General features: G+C 42.3%; 1 protein-coding gene across 5 annotated transcripts in view; it reads right to left on the reverse strand.

Annotated features, from left to right (window-relative positions):
• Window positions 1-1377: 1377 nt before the first annotated feature.
• Window positions 1378-24584, reverse strand: part of lrrc31 (leucine rich repeat containing 31) — a 251951-nt gene continuing 228744 nt past the window's right edge. For 4 of the 5 annotated variants that reach the window (XM_059991177.1, XM_059991193.1, XM_059991187.1 and 1 more), the window contains 2 exons: window positions 23762-23929; window positions 1378-2033 (listed from right to left, as the gene is read on the reverse strand). In XM_059991177.1, the coding sequence (XP_059847160.1) occupies window positions 1714-2033; window positions 23762-23929 (488 nt within the window). In that variant the 3' untranslated portion in view covers window positions 1378-1713. The remainder of the gene's footprint in view (window positions 2034-23761; window positions 23930-24584) is intronic. The other variant, XM_059991201.1, reaches the window with a different exon arrangement.

Below are 24584 nucleotides of genomic sequence, written 5' to 3' on the forward strand. Positions count from 1 at the left end.
TCTCTCCACGGTCTTCATGATGTGGGAGGTCAATGCCATCAGTCAATAGTCATTGGAGCCACTGGGGCGTGGCGTCTTCAGTACAGGAACGAGGCAGGACATCTTCCACATCACAGGAACCCTCTAACCCTAACCCTAATGCGGCTCAGGTTGAAGACATGGTGAAGTACTCCACATAGCTGGGGGGCACAGGCTTTGAGCACCCTGGGACTAACACCATCCGGGCCTGCAGCCTTGCTCGGATGAAGACGTTTCAGCTGTCTTCACTCCATTTGGACAATAGTGTGGACTATTATCCAAATGGGGAGAAAGTTCAAACATCAGAGGTGCAAAGGGACTTAGAATCTTCATGCAAGACTCCCAGAAGGTGAATTTACAGGTTGAGTCTGTGGTAAAGAAGGCATTTATTTCAAGAGAAATAGAATATAAAAGCAAGGAGATAATGTTGAGGCTTTATAAGACACTAATCGGGCTGCACTTGAAGAATTGTCAACAGTTTTGGACTCCCTGTCTCAGAAAGAATGTGTTATTATTGGAGAGAGTCCGGAGGAGCATCTGGTCGCTTTGTGACGTAGTCACTGGAATTTAGAAGAATGTGGGGGGCAGGGGGGATCTCATTGAAACCTACCAAATATTGAAAGGATTATATAGGGTGGATGCGTGGAGAGGATGTTTCCTCTGGTGAGGATATCCAGAACTAGAGGGCACAGCCTTTAAATTGAACAGTGACCTTCTAGAACAAGAGGTGAGGAGGAATTTCTTTTAGCCACAGAGGAGTGAATCTGTGGTGGAGGCCAAGTCCGTGTGTATTTAAGGCAGAGTTGATTGCTTCCTGATCAGTGAGGGCATCAAAGGATATGGCAGGAAGGCAAGTGTATGGGGTTGAGTGGGATCCAGGAGCAGTCAAGATGGAATGGTGGAGCAGACTTGATGGGCTAATTGACTCAATTTTGCTCCTATATCTCATAAGATCCCTCCCCCACATACATACAAAAATGATTAATATATGAATACACTCAAGGAGTTGATGGACTTAGAAGTAATGTTTAGATGGATACACTGTAAATGCCACTTGCTAACACCAGTCCTCTTCCTTGCTGATTTGTTTTGATGGCCTAAAACATTGGCACAGACCTGCTGGGCCAGTAAGACTATTTGTACTGCACAACTCTTTGATTAATATTAATTGGGATGCAGAGAGCACAGATTTCTTACATTGCATTCTAGAGAATATGTTTAGAACATGATGTATGGGTATGCAACAAGATGGATTGGGGAGTGGGATTTCATTCTGGATATATTGGGGTGGAAGGAGGCTTATTGGGAATTTTTATTGGGAATAATCATAATTCACCCGAAATAATAATTGGACCAAAATAATTGAGATACATTTTAATGGAAATAATAATCAGCTAAGATACCCTGCATAGTCCAGCTTTAGAAATTGTTCCAGAATGGCCATAACAAGTAACCTCATTTACCCCACCATTTGCATCCTGCACAGTTATTCTTTAACTGAACAGTGACCCTGACATTTCATTCACCAGCAGCTTCATTACCACAGTGCACTGAGGATGCATTTGAGGATATATTGAATCAGAGACAACAACAGCAGAGAATGGTACGGAATCACGTCTGAAACTGAATTGCTTTAACTTTTATATTACCTGTGATTTGGATTTTTGAATATTTATTTCAATAAAAGCTGACAATCTAATAGGTGAAGTGGATATTCCGCTGATGTTGGTGGTTGAATGTGTCCAGAAGTTCACACTGTGAAGCAGAGATGACCCAGTGGTGCATGCCCAATTCCAAGAGTGAGGGGAGCCGAGGCAGACAGCTCAATAGTACAGCCAACCAGGGGCTGCATTCTCGATGACTTAAAGGCATAAGGCCAATATCCAGTTCCGAGAGTGCCTTCAAACCATCAATTTCTTTGAAGAACATCACCCAAGATTGGTCATCAACTGTGTTGTTATATGTTAAATGCAGCGTTTCGAGGCTTGATAAAATTCCAGCACACGAGAGGGCCACTAAAGAGAAAACAAAGGCTTGAGAGAGTTTGGTCTTATTTGTTCTACATTTCATGAAGTCCCAACTTCTCTCTTCAATGCCCTGACTGATCAAACAAGTTCTTTCTCCCCAAGATACATTATAGTCTCTGTAAACCTGGTTGGACAATATGTGAAAGAAAAAGCCTCACTCTTTTTATGATACTGACTCCCAACCCTCCTGTTATCAGAAAATCACCATTCGTTACATGTACCAGTGGCTAAAACTCAGCAGTGATGATAATCCACTCTTCTGTACACGTACCAGTGGTGCCACAGTAGCACAGCAGGTAGCGCAATGCTATTACAGCTCAGAGCATTCTGGAGTTTGGGGTTCAATTCCGGTGCCATTCTGTAAGTCCTTCCCACGGAATGCATTGGGTTTCTCTGGGTCCTTCTGTTTCCTCAACAGTCCAAAGATTTACCAGATAGGTTAATTGTTCATTGTAAATCATCCTGTTATCAGGTTAGAGTTAATTGGGTTTGTTGGAGGTTGCCAGGGCAGCGAGACTCAAAGGGCTGGAAAGGCCTATCCTGCGCTGGCTCTATTGCCTAATAAATAACTAAGACTCAGCAGTGATAATAATTCATTATACAGTACATGTACTAGTAGCTAAGGCAGATCCTAAATGAGGACCAGGAGGAACAGTGAGAATAAAGCAAAAGGTCTCTTAGGAATAAGATGATTTCTTCAGCAGTTTGAACAGGGCACAACTGCGCAAGCGCATGTAGGTCAGCCAGTGATAACAGCGGGAAGAGTTTAAAAGCGAGCAGAGTTGAAAAGGTGATGGTTATTTCTTCAGCAGTTTGAACAAGGTAAGACTGCACAAGCGCTTGGAGGTCAGACATTCAGAACAGCGGGAAGAGTTTAAAAAGAAGACAGGTTAACAGAGAGGGTGTTGGAGGAGCGGACGACAGAGTAGAGGGAGACAGAGTAGAAAGGCTTTGGCTCAACGGGGTTTAGGTGATAAAGGGTCAAGGCCAGGTAGGTTATCTGTTTAGAATACAGACAAAGTACGTGTCTGAGGCCAGTTTTCTGTGCTTGGTGTCAGATGTAGGAGGTCCTGGAGAGTCCCGGCCTCCTGGATGACCACATCTGCACCCGGTGTTTCGAGCTGCAGCACCTTACAGACCACATTAGTGAACTGGAGATGCAGCTCAATGATGTTCATCTGGGCAGGGAGAATGAGGAGGTGATAAGAGAGGAGCTAGAGGCAGGTAGTCACCCTGGGACTACAGGAGACAGAGAAGTGGGTAACAGTCAGGAGAGGGAAGGGCAGGAGTCAGAAGCTAGAAAGCACCCCTGTGGCTGTCTCCCTTAACAATAAATACTCCTGCTTGAGAACTGTTGGGGGGGGGGGGAATGCCCTTCCTGGGGGAAGCAACAGTGGTCATGCCTCTGGCACAGAATCTGACTCTGTGGCTCAGAAGGGTAGGGAAAGGAAGAGGATGGCAGCAGTGATAGGGGACTCTATAGTTAGGGGGTCAGATAGGTGAATCTGTGGACGCAGAAAAGAAACGCGGATAGTAGTTTGCCTCCCAGGTGCCTGGGTCCGTGATGTTTCTGATTGCATCCATGATATCCTGAAGTGGGAAGAAGAACAGCCAGGGGTCGTGGTACATATTGGTACCAATGACATAAGTAGGAAAAGGGAGGAAGTCCTGAAAACAGACTACAGGAGATAGGAAAGAAGTTGAGAAGCAGGACTTCAAAGGTAGTAACCTCGGGATTACTGCCTGTGCCATGCGACAGTGAGAATAGGAATAGAATGAAGGGAAGGATAAATGTGTGGCTGAGGGATTGGAGTAGGGGGCAGGGATTCAGATTTCTGGATCATTGGGACCTCTTTTGGAGCAGGTGTGACCTGTACAAAAAGATGGGTTACACTTGAATCTGAAGGGACCGATACCCTGGCAAGGCTATTGCAAAGGCTATTGGGAAGAGTTTGAACTAGAATTGCTGGGGGGTGGGAACCAAACTGAACTGATGGAGGAAAGGGAGGTTGGCTCACAAATAAAGAAAGCTTGAAGACAGTGCAAAAGGGAGGCTAGGCAGGTGATAGAGAAGGGTTCAGACCGATGGTTTGAAATGTGTCTATTTTAATGTGAGGAGTATAATGAATAAAGTGGATGAGCTTGGAGTGTGGATCAGTACTTAGAACTATGATGTTGTGGCCATTACAGACTTGGATGGCGCAGGGGCAGGAATGGCTACAGGAATGGTTTCAGAAAGGATAGGGAGGGAGGCAAAAGAGGTGGGGGTGTGGCACCATTGATCAGAGATAGTGTCACAGCTGCAGGAAAGGAGGAAGTAATGGAAGGGTTGTCTACAGGTCTCATGGGTGGAAGTTAGGAATAGGAAAGGGGTCAATAACTCTGCTGGGTGTTTTTTATAGACCGCCCTACAGTAACACAGGGACACTGAGGAGCAGATAGGGAGACAGATTCTGGAAAGGAGTAATAATAACTGGGTTGTTGTGGTGGGAGATTTTAAGTTCCCAAATATTGATTGGCATCTCCCTCGAGTAACGGGTTTAGATGGGGTAGAGTTTGTTAGGTGTGTTCAGGAAGGTTTCGTAACACAATATGTAGTTAAGCCTATAAGGGGAGGGGCTGTTCTTGATCTGGTATTGAGAAATGAACCTGGTCAGATGTCAGGTTTCTCAGTGGGACAGCATTTTGAAGACACTGATCACAATTCTATCTCCTTTACCATAATAGCATTGGAGAGGGATAGGAACAAACAAGTTAGGGAAACATTTAACTGGAGTAAGGGGAAATATGTGGCTATCAGGCAGGAACTTGGAAGCATAAATTGGAAACAGATGTTCTCAGGAAACGTACGGAAGAAATGTGGCAAATGTTCAGGGGGTATTTGTGTGGGGTTCTAAGTAGGTACGTTCCAATGAGACATGGAAAGGATGGTAGGGTACAAGATCCGTTGGTTACAAAGGCTGTTGTAAATCTAGTCAAGAAGAAAAGAAGAGCTTACGAAAGATTCAAAAAACTAGGTATTGATAGGAATCTAGAAAATTATAAGGCTAGCAGGAAGGAGCTTAAGAATGAAATTAGGAGAGCCAGAAGTGGTTATGAGAAGGTGTTGACAGACAGGATTAAGGAAAACCCCATGGCATTCTACAAGTATGTGAAGAGCACGAGGATAAGACATGAGACAATAGGACTAAACAAGTGTGACAATGGAAAAGTGTGTATGGAACCGGAGGAAATAGCGGAGGTACTTAATGAAAACTTTACTTCAGTATTCACGATAGAAAAGGAGCTTGATGATTGTAGGGATGACTTGCAGTAGACTGAAAAACTTGAGTGTATTAAGGAAGAGGATGTGCTGGAGCTTTTGGAAACAATCAAGTTGGATAAGTCACCAGGTCCGGGTGGGATGTACCCCATGTTATCGTGGGAAGCAAGGGAGGATATTGCTGAGCCTCTGGCAATGATCTTTGCATCATCAATGTGGACGGGAGATGTTCCGGAGGATTGGAGGGTTGCGGATGTTGTTCCCTTATTCAAGAAAGGGAGTAGGGATAGCCCAGGAAATTATAGGCCAGCGAGTCTTACTTCAATGGTTGGCAAGTTGATGGAGAAGATCCTGATAAGCAGGATTTATGAACATTCGATGATTAGGATTAGATTCTTTTCAGTGTAGCAAAATAGCTCTCCTAGTCAGTAAAGTTGAAAAAGCTATCACATGTTGGGCAGAAGCAGACACTTTGCTTGCTTCCTCTGGAATAATCCCAAAAATTGCTAAGTGGATTAGGTTGAACATCCACATCTATAACTTTAGATAATATTCCAAACACATCCCTCCAAAAATTGTTTAAACTTACACATGACCAAAACATATGAGTTAGAGTAGCCACTTCTGTGTTACATCTGTCACAAATAGGGCTTATGTTAGGAAAAATATGCGCCAATTTATCTTTAGACATATGGGCCCTGTGTACTATCTTAAACTGAATTAAGATATGGCATGCACAGATAGATGAATTATTGACTAAATAATAAATTTTACTCCATTATCTGAAATGAATGTTGAAGTTTTACTTCCCAGGTGCGTTGAATCCTATCATTAGGCGACATGCGAGCATTCATTAGCTGTCTATAAATGATAGCTATTAATCGTTTTTGAAAAGGTTTAAACTGAAAAATAGCATAAGCCAAATTTAAAGAGCAGGCCGAGGGGTGATTCGGTAAAAAAATCACGTAAAAATTTCCTAACCTGTAAATATCTGAAAAAATGTGTATTAGAGATATCATATTTATCCATCAACTGTGAAAAAGACATGAAACAGTCTTGTAAAAACAAATCTAAAAAAGTTATTCCCTTTATTTTCCATGTTAAAAAAGCCTTTTCCAAAGTTGATGATTTAAAAAAGAAATTAGAATAAATATTACTAGAAAGTAGAAAATCATTTAATTCAAAAAATCTACGAATTGAAACCAAATTTTTTAAGTATATTTAACAATAGGGTTGAGAGCTTGTCTACCTATTCTGGAGAGTGAAAACGGAAGGGGAGCTCCTAATAAAGAAGCTAACGAAAACCCCATTACTGAATTTTCCTCCGGCTGTAAGTAACCATGAAGGGCGATCTTGGTCGTCTATATCATAAATCTGTTACGAAGGACGAAGGGCAAAAGAGTGCTGAGTTGCCCATGTCCCCCCCACCCCCGGGAGAATCACAAACTGTTACTGTTACCACGCTGCTAATGAGAGAGAAAGAGATGGAACAAAAACATTCCAAAACATCTGCTACTGATAAGAGAGGGGAGAGAGACTTGTTGACCCACCATATTATGACTCCTGAAAGACTTATGGCTCCGGAGAGGGCTGTTTACATTCTGTTCATTAAAATTCCTCAGTGGACAGCCGGAGTGGGCTGGTTTGATGGACTAAGCCATTCAAAACTGATTGACACCTGAGACCCCATGAGTAGGGATAAAAGTGAGGTCTGGGGAGACACCCCTCAGACACACCAGGAGACACACCATTGAGCACTGATTGAGTGTTGGTACCCACATGAAGGTGTGGGGCATCAGAGACCAAACAAAGGATCGGTCAGTTTAACTCACAGTGTTTATAGTAGGACCGGTGGGGTCTTGTGTGTGTGTCCACTCATGCCAAAGTGATGAGTCCACCACAGAAGAACGGTCTAGCTGAAGGACAGAGGGGTCATACCTGAATGGCCACAACAACACATCGACAGAACAAGAAAGTAAAGGAAGGTTTGACTGACTGTAGCTGTCACTGTTTGCTCACCCTCTCTCTCTCTCGCTCTCTCTCTCTATCTCCAACAATTACAACACAGCGACCAACAACTACCTCAGCATGTATGAACTGAACTGAACTTTATATTCACATATGACAATTCATTATCCCCTAGACATCGATAGAGCTTGTTCATTATTGATTATTATTATACCCACACTTTTAGGTTTAGTATTGCTAACGTTTATTATCTATATATTTGCATTGTTGATATTGATTTGTATATTTTACTAATAAACACTGTTTGAAAATAGTACCACCAGACTCCAACGGATTCTTCTATCTTTGCTGGTCAGACACCCAGTTACGGGGTATGTGGCAAATCCAAAAAATAATATAATGAATACTAATTGCCCAATAATAAAATCTAAAGTTTGGTAAAACCAGTCCTCAGTCTGTTTTTGATTTTTTCATTCTAGAGCTTTTATTATTCCAAACATAAGACAAAATCAGAGAATCTATTTTCTCAAAAAATGTTTTTGGAATAAAAGAGGGAACTGCTTGAAATATATTTAAAAATTTCGTTAGAATAACCATTTTTATAACATTTATTCGACCTATCAATGACATAGACAAACGTGAAAGCGCCTGTTGAGTATATTCAAATAAAGGGAAGAAATTATACCTATATAGGTCTTTAAATTTTTTTTGGTAATTTTGATACCAAGGTAAGTGAAATGGTTTGGGCAATATTAAAAGGTATTTGATCATAATAATCATAATAATTATTAATAGGAAATAATTCACTTTTATGTAAATTAAGTTTATATCCAGAAAAAAATACCAAATTCCATAGATATAGATAACATAAAAGAAATAGATTTCCTAGGATTTGAAATGTAAACTGATAAATCATCCACGTGTAACGAAACCTTATGTAATTTATCCCCTCTCCTAATACCCTGCATAGAACTAGAATCCCTAAGAGCAATAGCAAGTGGTTCTAAAGCCAAATTAAATAATAAAGGACTGAGGGGACAACCCTGACGGGTACCTCTATATAATCTAAAATAAGGAGACTTTTGATTATTAGTTAGAACCGCAGCTACCGGGGCATGATAAATCAATTTAATCCAGGAAATAAATCCTGGACCAAATTAAACCTCTTCAAAACCTGAAATAGATAAGGCCACTCCACCCTATCAAAGGCTTTCTCTGCATCCAAAGATACAATACATTCAGATTCTTTGGCTGAGGGAGAATAAATGATATTTAACAATCTTCAATCTTTGAATATTAAAATGTGAGTACCTATTTTTTTTTATAAATCCTGTTTGATCGTTTGAGATAACATTAGGCAAGATATTCTCAAGCCTATTTGCTAGAATCTTAGAGAGGATTTTAAAATCTACATTCAGTAAAGAAATAGGTCTATAGGATACACATTCCAGTGGGTCTTTTCCTTTTTCTGGAATCAATGAAATTAGTGCCTCATAAAAAGTTTTAGGAAGGTTCCCAGAGGATGTAGAATCAGTAAGCATTTGATGAAGATGTGGTATAAGCATTTCATGAAAAGTCTTGTAAAATCCTACCGTATAACCATCAGGTCCCGGAGCATTACCTAATTGCATAGAGGATATAGCCTTGGCTATCTCCTCTTGTTTAATAGGTGCATCTAACACATCAACGTCTTGAATCTAACCCACCTACTGTTTTTTATTGGCTCTCCTCCATTATGTCATGTTTAAGCTTGGAGAAAATTAGAAGCCGGACATTTGATGTGGTGACCCTTTATTCAATATTTTCACATGATTTAATTTATTTTTGTTTATTTTTCTTTATTTTCTTTGGGGAAAATCCTTATCCATGAATCCTTTACCATTGTGTATTTAACAACATAATATTTTACCTATTTGATTTTGACATTATATTGTTTTTATTACTGCTGTTTATATGTCTTTTATATTATCTGTTTGCTAAACTCCTCCTCTGATTTGTATATTCTTTATTTGAAAATCAATAACAAGATTGAAAAATGAATTGATTAGGAATAGTCAGCATGGCTTTGTCAAAGGCAAGTTGCGATTGATTGAATTGACCAGACGATTTTCCTTGTGAATTTTATAAAACCTTTTCTAAACTACTTATACCTCAATTATCCGCTGTTTTTTCTGAATCTTTTAAATTAGGTAAACTTCTGCAATACTTTTATCAAGCAACTACAAACGTATTTCGCTTATTTTGAAGAAAGATAAAAATCCTGCTGAATGTTCCTCCTATAGACCAATCTCCTTTCTTAATGTAGATACTAATGTCTAAAATTGTAGCCCGCAGGCTTGAAAATATTTTACCGTTCACTATACGAGAGGATCAGACTGGATTTATTAAAAACCGTTATTCATATTTTAACATTCGGTGTTTATTAAATGTGATGTATTCCCCCTCTAACAAGGTTTCAGAATGTATATTATCTTTAGATGCAGAGAAAGCCTTCAATAGAGTGGAATCTATTCAAGACTTTAGAAAAATTTAAATTCAGACCTAATTTTATTCATTGGGTTAAACTATTATATCTCTCACCTACAGCTCAGGTTCTTACAAATTCTCAACTCTCTAAACCATTTAACCTTTATCGAGGTACTAGACAAGGCTGTCCCCTTAGTCCTCTGTTGTTTGCTTTGGCTCTAGAACCTCTAGCCATAGCACTCCAAAATTCCAAGGATATTACAGGTATCACCCGAGGTAATACTATTCATAAAATTTCTTTATATGCAGACGATATTTTACTTTTTATTTCCAATGTGAATGACTCCTTAGCTTCCACTCTTTCTTTATTCTCTCAATTTAGTCGATTCTCAGGTTATAAGTTGAATTTATATAAAAGCGAATTATTTCCTTTAAACAACCTGATACCAATAAACACCAATCTTCCATTTAAAATTATGACTAATCAGTTTACTTATCTTGGAATAACTATTACTAAAAATTTTAAACATTTGTATAAAGCTAATTTTATTCCACTACTGAAAAGGCTATTTAGTAAATGGTCTCCTCTTTCTTTCTCCTTGTTAGGCCGTATTAATTCTATTAAAATGAATGTGTTACCTAAATTCTTATATCTTTTCCAAGCATTGCCTATTTTTATTCTGAAGAGTATTTTCAACTCAATGGATTCAATTCTCTCCTCTTACATATGGAATAATAAACAACCCCGGCTGAACAAAGTCTTTCTTCAAAGGAAAAATAAAGATGGTGGTCGAGCTTTACCTGATTTCAGATTCTATTACTGGGCAACTAATATAAGGAATATCACATTCTGGTCATATTATATCAAGAGGGACGACTGTCCACCATGGACTTTACTAGAAGCTCAATCGGTTAAAAATGCCTCAATTATTTCTCTTCTTGGATTTTCTCTTCCTTTACCCTTCAGTAAAATTACTGATAACCCAGTTCTTAAACATACTTTGAGAATCTGGTCGCAATTTAGGAAGTTCTTTGGTTTGTCTCATTTTTCCCTTTCTAGTCCCATTCTTTGCAATTATTTTTTCTACCCTCTACTACTGATAAAGTTTTTATAGAATGGAATAGATTGGGTATTCAACAATTTTTGGATTTATTTGTTGATGGGAACTTAGCGTCATTTGAGCAGTTGTCCCATCAAATTTGGTTTACCCCAAACTCATTCTTATGGTTACCTTCAAATTAGAGATTTTCTGCGTTCTCAATTGGCTACTTTTCCTTCAAGTTCAGATAAGAATCTCTTAGATGATATTTTAAATTTGAAACCTTTTTTTGATGGATCAATCTCTAATATATATAATAAACTGCTTATGTTAAAGCAGCTTTCTTTACATGATATTAGGCAAGCTTGGGAGCATGATCTGAATATGCAAATCTCTGATGAAGATTGGAATGCCATTTTGAAATTAGTGCATAAGTCATCTTTTTGTGCTCGCCATTCTTTGGTACAATTTAAAGTGGTACATACAGCCTATTTGTCTAAAGAGAAATTATCCCATTTTTATTCTGATATTTCTCCAGCTTGTGACAAATGTAATTCAGCCAATGCTTCGCTAATTCAAAGGCAACACGAATGAATCTGCGGATGCTGGAAATAAATAAAAAACACAAAATGCTGGCAGAACTCAGCAGGCCAGACAGTATCTATGGGAGGAGGTAGTGACGGTGTTTCGGGCATTTTGTGTTTTTTATTTTTTTGCTTCGTTAATTCATATGTTTTGGTTAGGTCCCAGCTTAGAAAAATTTTGGAAAGATGTATTTTCTACTTTTTCTCAATTTTTTAAACACTAACTTTGAACCTAATCCTCTTACTGTTCTCTTTGGTATTCTCGGAACTCAAGATATAACTTTAACTCCCTCAGACTTGTATGTTCTAGCTTTTATCTCACTTATGGCAAGAAGATGGATTTTGCTTAAATGGAAAGAAGCAGTTTCTCCTACTCATACGCAGTGGTTAGAAGACATTATGACTCATCTTAGTTTGGAGAAGATTTGGTGTTCTATTTCTAATTCAGTACAGTACTTTTTTACGACATGGGGTCCTTTTATGAACTACTACTCTAACTTGTGAAAGGTTTTTTTTCTACGTAGATGTTATTAATATGTTATTCTTTGCTACCAACTTAGCGACACTTTTTAAAAAAATATTTTTTGCCTTGTTCTTACCCATTGGCTTTCTTGGAAGGGGCTAGATTTCTGTTTATAATATATATAAAATTCCTAATGTATACTCTTTATAAATTTGCAGTATTAGTAATCATTACCGGAGCACTATATAAACGTATGTTATTCAGTCCTATACAGTTCAATTTTTCTATTGTATGTATTCTGTTAGTAGTTTTTTAAATATATATATACTCTTTATTTGTTATATATTCTTGTATACATTAATAAAAATATTGAAAGAGGATATGACTAAACCCATTGATGAAGGTAGAGCCATAGATGTAGTGCATATGGATTTTAGCAAGGCATTTGATAAGGTACCCCATGCAAGGATTATTGAGAAAGTAAGGAGGCATGGGATCCAAGGGGATATTGCTTTGTGGATCCAGAACTGGCTTGCCCACCCAAGGCAAAGAGTGGTTGTAGACGGGTCATATTCTGCATGGAGGCAGGTGACCAGTGGTATGCCTCAGATATCTGTTCTGGGACCCCTACTCTTTGTGATTTTTATAAATGACCTGGATGAGGAAGTGGAGGGATAGGTTAGTAAATTTGCTGACGACACAAAGTTAGAGGTGTTGTGGATAGTATGGAGGGCTGTCAGAGGTTACAACGGGACATTGATAGGATGCAAAACTGGGCTGAGAAGTGGCAGATGGAGTTTAACCCAGATAAGTGTGAGGTGGTTCATTGTTGTAGGTCAAATATGATGACAGAATATAGCACTATTGGTAAGATTCTTCGCAGTGTGAAGGATCGGAGGGATCTTTGAGTCCAAGTCCATAATGCACACTATCCTAATGCGCTGCTTAGGTGCTCCAGACCAGTTCAGAAGCAGGTGAAAACCTGGCCAGCAGGAGCCATCTCTGCTCTTCAAGACTGCTTTGAGCACACTGACTGGCACATGTTCAGGGAGGCTGCAACCGATGGCGACTCTACCAACTTAGAGGAGTACACATCATCAGTGACCAGCTACATCAGCAAGTGCATTGATGATGTTACTCTGTCCAAGACCATCACTATACACAATAACCAGAAGCCGTGGATGACCGCGGAGGTGTGTGCGCTGCTTAAGGACCAGCGATTCTGCCTTCAGAGCAGGTGACAAGGCAGCTCTATCAACAGCAAGGGCCAAACTGTCCTGAGCCATCAGAGGGGCAAAGTGTGCACACGCCTAGCTAATCCACAGCCACTTCCAGGACAGCGGTGACACGCGGCGCATGTGTTAGTGCATCCGAGACATCACCAATTACAGGACAACATCACCTGACTGTGCAGGTGATGCCTCCCTCTCAGATGCGCTGAGTAACTTCTACACTCGTTTTGAGGCAGAAAATGACACGGCGGTGAGTAAGTCCACCCCTCCTGCGAATGACCAGGTGCTGTGTCTCTCCGTGGCTGATGTGAGAAGAACCCTGTGCAGGGTCAACCCACGGAAGGCTGCTGGACCAGACAACATCCCTGGTAGAGTGCTCAGAGGATGTGCAGACCAGCTAGCAGATGTTCTCACTGACATCTTCAACATCTCCCTGAGCAGCGCCACCATTCCAACGTGCTTCAAGGCCACCACCATCGTCCCCGTGCCGAAGAAGTCTTCAGTGTCCTGCCTAAATGACTACCGTCCCGTTGCACTTACATCCATCATCATGAAGTGTTTCGAAAGGCTCGTCATGAGGCACATCAAGACCCTGCTATCCTCCGCACTGGACCCCCTGCAGTTTGCGTACCATCCCAACCGCTCAACAGATGACGCCATTGCCACCACCCTCCACCTGGCCCTAACCCACCTGGACAAAAAAGACACATACGTTCGGATGCTGTTCATAGACTTCAGTTCAGCATTCAACACAATCATCCTTCAGAAACTGATTGGAAAGCTGAGCCTACTGGGCCTGAACACCTCCCTCTGCAACTGGATCCTAGACTTCCTGACTGGGAGACCTCAGTCAGTCCAGATCGGGAGTAGCATCTCCAACACCATCACACTGAGCACGGGGACACCCCAGGGCTATGTGCTCAGTCCACTGCTGTTCACTCTGCTGACCCACGACTGCGCTGTAACACACAGCTCGAACCATATCAAGTTCGCCGACGATACGACTGTGGTGGGTCTCATCAGCAAGAACGAGGAGTCAGCTTACAGAGAGGAGCTAACGGACTGGTGCAGAGCCAACAACCTGTCTCTTAATGTGAACGAAAGAGATGGTTGTTAACTCCAGGAGGGCACGGAGCGACCACTCCCTGCTGAACATCGACAGCTCCTCGGTAGAGATCGTAAAGAGCACCAAATTTCTTGGTGTTCACCTGACGAATAATCTCACCTGGTCGCTCAACACCAGCTCCATAGCAAAGAAAGCTCAGCAGCGTCTCTATTTTCTGCGAAGGCTGAGGAAAGTCCATCTCCCACCCCCCATCCTCATCACATTCTACAGGGGTTGTATTGAGAGCATCCTGAGTAGCTGCATCACTGCCTGGTTCGGAAATTACACCACCTCGGATCGCAAGACCCTGCAGCGGATAGTGAGGTCAGCTGAGAAGATCATCGGGGTCTCTCTTCCTGCCATCACGGACATTTACACTACACGCTGCATCCGCAAAAGAAACAGCATTATGAAGGACTCCATGCATCCCTCATACAATCTCTTCTCCCTCCTGCCGTCTGGGAAAAGGCTCTGAAGAATTCGGGCTCTTACAACCAGACCATGTAACAGTTTCTTCCCCCAAGCTGTCAGACTCCTCAATACCCAGAGCCTGGACTGACACCTTGCCCTATTGTTCTGTTTATTATTTATTGTAATGCCTGCACTGTTTTTGTACACTTTATGCAGTCCTGTGTAGGTCTGTAGTCTAGTGTAGCTTTCTCTGTTGTTTTTTTACGTAGTTCAGGCTAGTTTTTGTACTGTGTCATGTAACACCTTGGTCCTGAAAAACACTGTTTCATTTTTACTATGTACTGTACCAGCAGTTATGGTTGAAATGACAATAAAACTGACTTGACTTGACTTGACATGACATTCAAAGATGCTACGCAGGTTGACTCTGTGGTTAAGAAGGCATATGATGCACTGGCCTTCATCAATCGTGGGACTGAGTTTAAGAGCTGAGAGGTAATGTTGAAGCTATGTAGGATCCTGGTCAGACCCCACTTGGAGTACTGTGCACAATTCTCGTCGCTTCACTACAGGAAGGATGTGGAAACCATAGAAAGGGTCCAGAGGAGATTTACAAGGAGGTTGCCTGGATTGGGGAGCATGCCTTATGAGAATAGGTTGAGTGAACTCGGCTTTTCTCCTTGGAGCAACGGAGGATGAGTGGTGACCTGATAGAGGTGTTCAAGATAGTGAGAGGCATCGATCGTGCCCATAGTCAGAGGCTTTTCCCCAGGGCTGAAATGGCTAGCACAAGTTTTAAGGTGTTTGGAAGTAGGTAGAGAGGAGATGTCAGGGGTAACATTTTTATGCAGAAAGTGGTGAGTGTGTAGAATGGGCTGCCGCCGGCGGTGGTTGAGGCAGAAATGGTAGCGCCTTTTAAGAGAGTCCTGTATTGCTACATGGAGCTTAGAAAAATAGAGGGCTATGGGTAAAGTCTAGGGAATTCTAAGGTTCAGCACAGCTTTGTGGGCCGAAGGGCCTGTATTGTGCTGTAGGTTTTCTATGCTTCTATGTTTCTAAAAAGTTTTGAAGATAATTCTTCACTTAGTCACTAGTAAATCCTGAGAATTCTTAGTTCCACATATAGATTTATAGTCATAGAAAAATACAGCAAAGAAATAGGACCTTGATCCATTTAGTCCATACCAAAGCATTGAAACTGCCTACTCCCATCAACCTGCCCTGAGACCATAGCCCTCCATACTGTTACCATTCATGTACAGTACCATTCGAAACTTCTCTTAACTATTAAATTGAACTCACATGTACTACTTGTGCTGGCAGCTCATTCCACATTCTCACAATTCCCTGGGTGAAGACATTTCCCCTCATGTTCCCCTTAACCTTTTCACCTTTCACCCTTAATCCCCTGATTGTACCTCCACCCACTAGAAAAAGTCTGCTTGAATTTACTCTTGTCTCTAACCTTCACAGTTTCATATATCTCTATCAAATCTCCTCTCAGTCTTCTGACTTCTAAGGAATAAAATCCTAACCCATTCAATCCTTCCTTAACTCAGGACCTCCAGACCTGGTAACATCCTTGTAAATTTTCTCTGACCTCGTTCATCCTTATTTACATCTTTTCTGTACACAGGCAACCATAACTGCACACAACACTCCAAATTAGGCCTCGCCAATGCCTTACATAACTTCAACATAACATCCCATCTCCTGTACTTTGATTTATGAAAGCCAATGTGCCAAAATCTTTCTTTACGACCCTATCTACCTGTGATGCCATTTTCAATGAATTATGGACCTGCATTACCAGATCTCATTGCTCTGCCGCACTCTTCAGTGCCCTATCAATCACCTACCAAAGTGCAACACATCACACTTGTCTGCATTAAATTCCATCTGCCATTATTCAGCCCATTTTTCCAGCTGGTCCAGATGCCTCTGCAAGTCATGACAGCCTTCCTCGCTGTCCACTACAGCCCAATGTTGATGTCATCCACAAATTTGCTGATCCAGTTAACCACATTATCATCCAGATCATTGATATAGATGACAAACAACTTGGACCCAGTGCCAATCCCTGTGGCAACTAGTCATAGGCTTCCAGTCAGGGTGTCAACCATCTACCACCACTCTCTGGCTTCTCCCACAATGCCAATACCTAATCCAATCTAATACCTCATCTTTAATGCCAAGCAGCTAAAACATCTTGACTAACCTTCCATGTGGGACCTTGTCAAAAATCTTGCTAAAGTCCATGTAGATAATATCCATTGGCTTGCATTCATCCACTTTCCTGGTAACTTCCTCAAAAAACTCCCAAGATTGGTTAGACATGACCTACCATGCATAAAGCTATGCTGGCTATCCTTAATTAGTCCATGTCTATCCAAACACTTATATATCTAGTCCTTTAGAATACCTTCCATTAACTTTCCCAGTTCAGATATCAGACTATAATTTCCTGGTTTATGTTTCCAGCCTTTCTGAAACCAGCAACGGGTTATGGTAGCGAAAAAGAGCTTTGACCAGCAGCCAATCTAGACAACAAAATGGAGAGGAGGGGACTTCAATCCGATCCACTGCTCGAGAATTAAAGGTCGCAGCAGGTTGTGGCAGTGAAAAGGAGCTCTGACCAGTGGCCTTTTGGCACTTGGGGTTGATTAATAAGAATAAATTAAAGTAAGGCAGGGCCATCGTCTGAGTGGACATAGAGTGGTGATCTTGAGGCTTCTTCAAGGCTTCACTCAGAGAAAGCAAAGGAAAGAAAATCTCAAGGTTTTTTCCCTTCTCTTGAAATCTGCTCAGCTATGACAGGGGAGATGGCAAGTAGAATAGCAAAATGCTCTTCTTGCGGGATGAGGGAAGGCAGGGAGACCTCCAGTGTCCTTGACGACTACAACTGTGAGAAGTGCATCCAGCTGCAGCTGCTAACAATCCGTGTTAAGGATTTGGAGCTGCAACTGGATGAACTCCGGATCATTCGGGAAGTTGATAGATAAGACATACAGAGAGCTAATTACACGCATATAGAGAGCTAAGTACACGCAAGGTGCAGGAAACTGGGTGACAGTCAGGAAGAGGAAAGGGGTTAAGGAGTCAGTGCAGAGTTCCTTGTGGCTGTCCCCTGAACAGCAGGTATACCCACTTTGGATACTCCTGGGGGGGGGGGGGGGGGGGGGGAAGGGATGACCTAAAAGAGGAAAGTCACAGTGTCCAGGTCTCTGCAACAGAGTCTGCCTCTTTGACTCAGAAGAGAAAAGGGGAGAAGAAGCATGCAGTCCAGATGGGAGATTCGTTAGTTAGGGGAAACAACAGGAGGTTCTGTGGGTGAGAATGAGATTCACAGAGGGTCAGGATATCTTGGATCAATTACTCAGTATTCTTAAATAGGAACATGAACAGCCAGAAGTCATGGTCCATGAAGGTACTGATGACACAAGTAGGATAAGTGACGAGGTTCTGTATAGAGAGTTCAAGGAGTTAGGTGCTTAGTTAAAGGGTAGGTCCTCCAGGGTTGTAATCTTAGGATTGATACCTGTGCATGTGCTAGTGAGGCCTGAACTAGGAAAATTATACAGTTTTATTTTACTCAGCTATTTAAGAAGGGTGGGAGGCAGCAGAAAGGGAACTTTGGACCTGTTAACTTGACATCAGTGGTTGGGAAGTTGTTGGAATCGATAGTTTGGACCTGTTAACTTGACATCAGTGGTTGGGAAGTTGTTGGAATCGATAGTTACAGAGTACCTGGAGGCACATGACAAGATGGGCCAAAGCCAGCATGGTTTCCTGAAAGGAAAATCCTGTCTGACTAACCTACTGAAATTTTTTGAGGAAATTACAACAGGGTAGACAAAGGAGATGCAGTGGATATGGCATACTTGGATTTTCAGAAGGCCTTTTGCAAGGTGTTGCACTTGAGGCTGCTTTGCGAGGTAATTTCTGGGGCATTGGACACAGTTCTGGGGGATGTGGGACCGGTACAAACAGGACGGTCTGCACCTGGGCTGGACTGGAACCAATGTCCTAGGGGGAGCGTTTGCTACTGCTGTTCAAGAGGATTTAAACTAATGTGGCATTAGTTAATGTGGCTAATTTAAACTAATACTTATTGTTGATGGGAACGGCCACAGGGGTGCTCTGCTCTTCCTGTCTATTCCCCTTCCCTCTCTTGACAGTCACCCAACTACCTGTCTCCTGACTCCTAGGGGTGACTATCTCCCTGAAACTCCTGTACTTCTGCCTCTGCCTCCCGAATGATCCGAAGTTCATCCAGCTCCAGCTCCAGTTCCCTAACACGGTTTGTCAGGAGCTGCAGCTGGATGCACCTTTTGCAGGTGTAGTCATCAGGCACAACAATGCTTGCCCTGACTTCCCACATACTGCAAACGGAGCACTCAATTGCCCTAAATGCTGCCTCCATTACCTACTCCTAAGCTAATTAGATTAATTAAAGGAGCTTACCCGGCCTTAACTTACCTGAAGTGAAGCTCATACTCAGCCTCTGCTCGCTTTTTAAATTCCCCCGCTGATCTCAGAAGCTGACTTTCATGCGCTTGCGCAGTTGTGCCCCGTTCAAACCTTGCCTCTGCCTGTTCTCGCCGAAGCCTGATTGAGCCAAAGCCATCCCATTCTGCCTCAGTCCACTCTAACGATGGCTGTTACGATGATGGCTGCTGTATGTGGCGGTCTTTCTTTTTAAACCTTTGGCACGCTATGTCACGCGCCTGCGCAGTCTAGCCTCTTTGCCGTAGGAGGGGGAGGGGAAAATGCGAAATGATAGAAGACCAGAGGGGTTGGGGTGGAGCTGAGAGCCGGAAAAGTGATTGGCAAAAGGGATACAGAGCTGGAGAAGGGAAAGGATCATTGGACGGGAGGCCTAGGGAGAAAGAAAGGGGGAAGGGAGCACCAGAGGAGAACAGGCAGAGTGTTGGGCAGAAAGAGAAAAAAAAATCTAAATATATCAGGGATGGGGTAAGAAGAGGAGGAGGGGCATTAACGGAAGTTAGAGAAGTCAACGCTCATGCTGTCAGGTTGGAGGCTACCCAGCTGGTATATAAGGTGTTGTTCCTCCAACCTGAGTTTGGATTCATCTTGACAGTAGGGGAGGCTATGGATAGACATATCAGAATGGGAATGGGACGTGGAATTGAAATGTGTGGCCACTGGGAGATCCTGCTTTCTCTGACGGACACAGCGTGGGTGTTCAGTGAAACTCTCTCCAAGTCTGCGTCGGGTCTCACCAATATATAAAAGGCCACACTGGGAGCACCGGATGCAGTATACCACACCAGCCAACTCACAGGTGAAGTGTTGCCTCACCTGGAAGAACTGTCTGGGGCCCTGAATGGTGGTGAGGGAGGAAGTGTAAGGGCAGGTGTAGCACTTGTTCCGCTCACAAGGATAAGTGCCAGAAGGGAGATCGGTGGGAAGGGATAGAGGGGAATGAAAGGACAAGGGAGTTGCGTAGGGAGCGATCCCTGCAGAAAGCAGAAAGTGAGGAGGGAAAGATCTGCTTGGTAGTGGGATCCTGTTGGAGGTGGCGAAAGTTACGGAGAATTTTACGTTGGACCTGGAGGCTGGTGGGGTGGTAGGTGAGGACAAGGGGAACCCTATCTCAAGTGGGATGGTGGGTGGTTGGGGTGAGGGCAGATGTGCGGGAAATGGGAGAGATGCGTTTGAGAGCAGAGTTGATGGTGGAAGAAGGGAAGCCCCTTTGTTTAAAAAAGGAAGACATCTCCTTTGTCCTGGAATGAAAAGCCTCATCCTGAGAGCAGATGCAGCAGAGGCGGAGGAATTGTGAGAAGCGGATAGCATTTTTGCAAGAGACAGAGTGGGTAGAGGAATAGTCCAGGTAGCTGTGAGAGTCTGTAGGATTATAGTAGATATCAGTAGATAAGCTGTCTCCAGAGATGCAGACAGAAAGATCAACTGAGTAAGATGAACTGAGTAAGTATTTTGCATCAGTCTTCATTGTGGAAGACAGTAGCAGTGGAAGTTTGAGAGTATCAGGGGGCAGAGGTGTGTGAATTTGCCATTACTAGGAAGAAGATTCTTGGGAAACTGAAAGGTCTGAAGGAAGATAAGTCTCCTGGATTGGATGGTCTACACCTCAGGGTTCTGAATGACGTGGCTGAAGAAACTGTAATAATCTTTCAAGAATCAATTGATTCTACATGGATCCTTAGGAATGGAAAATTGCAAATGTCACTCCACTCTTTCAAGAAGGCAGAGAAGCAGAAGTAAGGAAATTATAGGTTGGGAGGACACTGGAGATGATTGGTTTCGGTATACCTGGATGCCATGATAATATAGGCCATAGTCAGTATGGTTTCTTTAAGGGAAAATCTTGCCTGACAAATCTATTGGAATTCAATGAAGAAATAACAAGCAACAAAGACAAAGGAGAATCAGTGGATGTTGTGCAGTTGGTTTTTCAGAAGGCCTTTGACAAGGTGCCACACATGAGGCTATGTAGCAAGATAAGAAACATAGAAACATAGAAAAAATACAATGCAATGTATGCCTTCTTAACCAGAGAGTCAACCGGTGCAGCAGCTTTGCAAGTCCTATGGACATGGACCCCAAGATCCCTCTGATCATCCACACTGCCAAGAGTCTTACCATTAATAATATATACGGACATCATATTTGACCTACCAAAATGAACCACTTCACATTTATCTGGGTTGAACCCCATTTACCACTTCTCAACCCAGTTTTGCATCCTATCGATATCCTGCTGTAACCTCTGACAGCCCTCACACTCTCCACAACAACCCCAACCTTCGTGTCACCAGCAAACTTACTAACCCATCCCTCCACTTCCTCATCCAGATCATTTATAAAAATCACAAAGAGTATGGGACCCAGAACAGATCCCTGAGGCACACCACTGGTCACTGACCTCCACGCAGAATATGACCCTTCTACAACCACTCTTTGCCTTCTGTGGACAAGCCAATTCTGGATCCACAAAGCAATGTCCCCTTGGATCCCATGTCTTCTTACTTTCTCAATAAGCCTTGCATGGGGTAACTTATCAAATGCCTTGCTGAAATCCATATACACTACATCTACTGCTCTACCTTCATCAACGTGTTTAATCACATCCTCAAAAATTTCAGTCAGGCTTGCAAGGCACGACCTGCCTTTGACAAAGTCATGCTGACTATTCCTAATCATATTATGCCTCTCCAAATGTTCATAAAACCTGCCTCTCAGGATCTTTTCCATCAACTTACCAACCACTGAAGTAAGACTCACTGGTCTATAATTTCCTGGGCTATCTCTACTCCCTTTCTTGAATAAGGGAACAACATCTGCAACCCTCCAATCCTCTGGAACCTCCCCCACCCCTATTGATGATGCAAAGATCATTGCCAGAGGCTCAGCAATCTCCTCCCTCACCTCCCACAGTAGCCTGGGGTACATCTCATCCGGTCACGGAGACTTATCCAACTTGATGCTTTCCAAAAGCTGCAGCACATCCTCTTTCTTAATGTCTTTCTTAATGCTCAAGCTTTTCAATCCACTGTAAATCATCCCTACAATTGCCAAGATCCTTTTTCGTAGTGAATACTGAAGCAAAGTATTCATTAACTACCTCAGCTATTTCTTCCGGTTCCATACACACTTTTCCACTGTCACACTTGATTGATCCTATTCTCTTATGTCCTATCTTCTTGCTCTTCACATACTTATTGAACCCATGGTATTACAGAATAGAACCCATAATAGCCCAGAGTATTACAGGGAAGATTCTAGCATGGATAGAGCATTGGCTAATTATCAGGAGGCAAAGAGTGGTAACAAAAGGAGTCTTTCCTGGTTGGCAGCCGGTTGAAACCGATTTTTTTTTTACATTGTACGTCAATGATTTGGATAATGGAATTGATGGCTTTGTGGCCAAGTTTATCAATGATAGGAAGACAGGTGGAAGGGCAGGTAGTTTTGAGGAAGTAGAGAAGCTAATTAGAAAGACTAGGAAAACAGGCAAAGATGTGGCAAATGGAATACAGTGTGAGAAGTGTATAGTCAATAGACAATAGATAGACAATAGACAATAGGTGCAGAAGTAGACCATTCGGCCCCTCGAGTCTGCACCGCCATTCTGAGATCATGGCTGATCATTCACTATCAATACCCAGTCCCTGCCATGTCCCCATAGTCATGTACTTTGGTAGAAGAAATAAAAGAGTAGACCATTTTCTAAACAGAGAGAAAATTCAAAAATCTGAGGTGCAAAGGAATTTGGGAATCCTCATGCAGGATTCCCTAAAGGTTCATTTGCAAGTTGATGCAGTGGTAAGGAAGGCAAATGCAATGCTAGCATTCATTTTGAGAGGACTAGAATATAAAAGCAAGGATGTAATGTTGAGACTTAATAAGCACAGATAAGGCCTCACTTAACTATTGTGAGCAGTTTTGGGCCCCTTATCTATGAAAGGATGTGCTGACATTGGAGATGGTTCTAAGGTTTACGAAACTGATTCCAGGATTGAAAGGCTTGTTATATAAGGAGCGTTAGATGGCTTTGGGCTTTTATTCACTAGAATTCAGAAGGATGAGGGGGGGATCGTATTGAATGTTGAAAGGCTTTGATAGACAGGAGGTGGAGAGGATGTTTCCTGTGATGGGAGAGTGTAAGACTGGAGGACACAACCTCAGAATAAAGGAATGTTCCTTTAGAATGGAAATGAGGAGGAATTTCTTTAGCCAGAGGTGGTGAATCTGTGGAATTTTTACCACAGGCAGCTGTGGAGGCCAAGTCATTAGGTATATTTAAGGCAGAAGTTGATAGATTCTTTATTGGTCAGGGCATGAAGGGACATGTGGAGAAGCCTGCAGACGGGCTGAGAGAGAAAGTGGATCAGCTGTGATGAAATGGTGAGAAGACTTGATGGGCCAAATGCCTAATTCTGCTTTTACATTTAATGGTCTAACTTTGTACTACACTTTGTGGTGTACATGAACTTCCAGAGAAAAACTTTTAATAAGAGGCTTCATTAAAATTAAAGCACATGGTAATAAAAGAAAAATCGGTATCAAGAATATAAAGTTGGTTAAGTAACAGTCAACAGAAGTGGCAATGTCCCAGAAGATTCAGATACATGGGGATACCCAAAAAACACAATATAATGAGGCGCAATACGCCCTTTCAATTTGGTTAATTGGGTGATTACCGAGAGATGCTAAATCCTGGCCTGTCAGATTGCAGCTGCACAGTTTCACCACACGGAGACGAGTCTCATTTTGCAACATCTGGACCAGCAATCCCAAATTTCCACCAAGGCACTTATTCCAAGACAAGTCCAACGTCTCCAGTTCCGTCAAATTTGGAAGGGTGTCAGCTGTAAGAATACAACAGTTTAAACAGATTTGTACACTCTTTATTAATCTAAGTCTACAGAAACCAGCTGGCAAATATTGGGTCAGATTACAACGGCCTCAGACTTGCCTTTTTACGATGTTGGTCAATACTTCACAACTGAGAAGCACCTGGAAGCAGATGAGGGTGGTAGGAGTCCTGCTCCACACAGCAGATTAGAAACATAGAAAACCTACAGCACAATGCAGGCCCACAATGCTGTGCCAAACATATATTTGCTTTAGAAAGGGTACAGAGGAGATTTACCAGGATGCTGCCTGGTTTAGAGAGTATGCATTATGAACAGAGATTAAGGGAGCTAGGGCTTTACTCTCTGGAGAGAAGGAGGGTGAGAGGAGACATGATAGAGGTATACAAGATATTAAGAGGAATAGATAGAGTGGACAGTCAGCACCTCTTCCCCAGGGCACCACTGCTCAATACAAGAGGACATGGCTTTAAGGTAAGGGGAGGAAAGTTCAAGGGGGATATTAGAGGAAGGTTTTTTACTCAGAGAGTGGTTGGTGGTGGAATGCACTGCCTGAGTCAGTAGTGGAGGCAGATACACTAGTGAAATTTAAGAGACTACTAGACAGGTATATGGAGGAATTTAAGGTGGGGGGTTATATGGGAGGCAG

Source organism: Hypanus sabinus, chromosome 2 (assembly GCF_030144855.1).
Source record: "Hypanus sabinus isolate sHypSab1 chromosome 2, sHypSab1.hap1, whole genome shotgun sequence".
Lineage (NCBI taxonomy): Eukaryota > Metazoa > Chordata > Chondrichthyes > Myliobatiformes > Dasyatidae > Hypanus > Hypanus sabinus.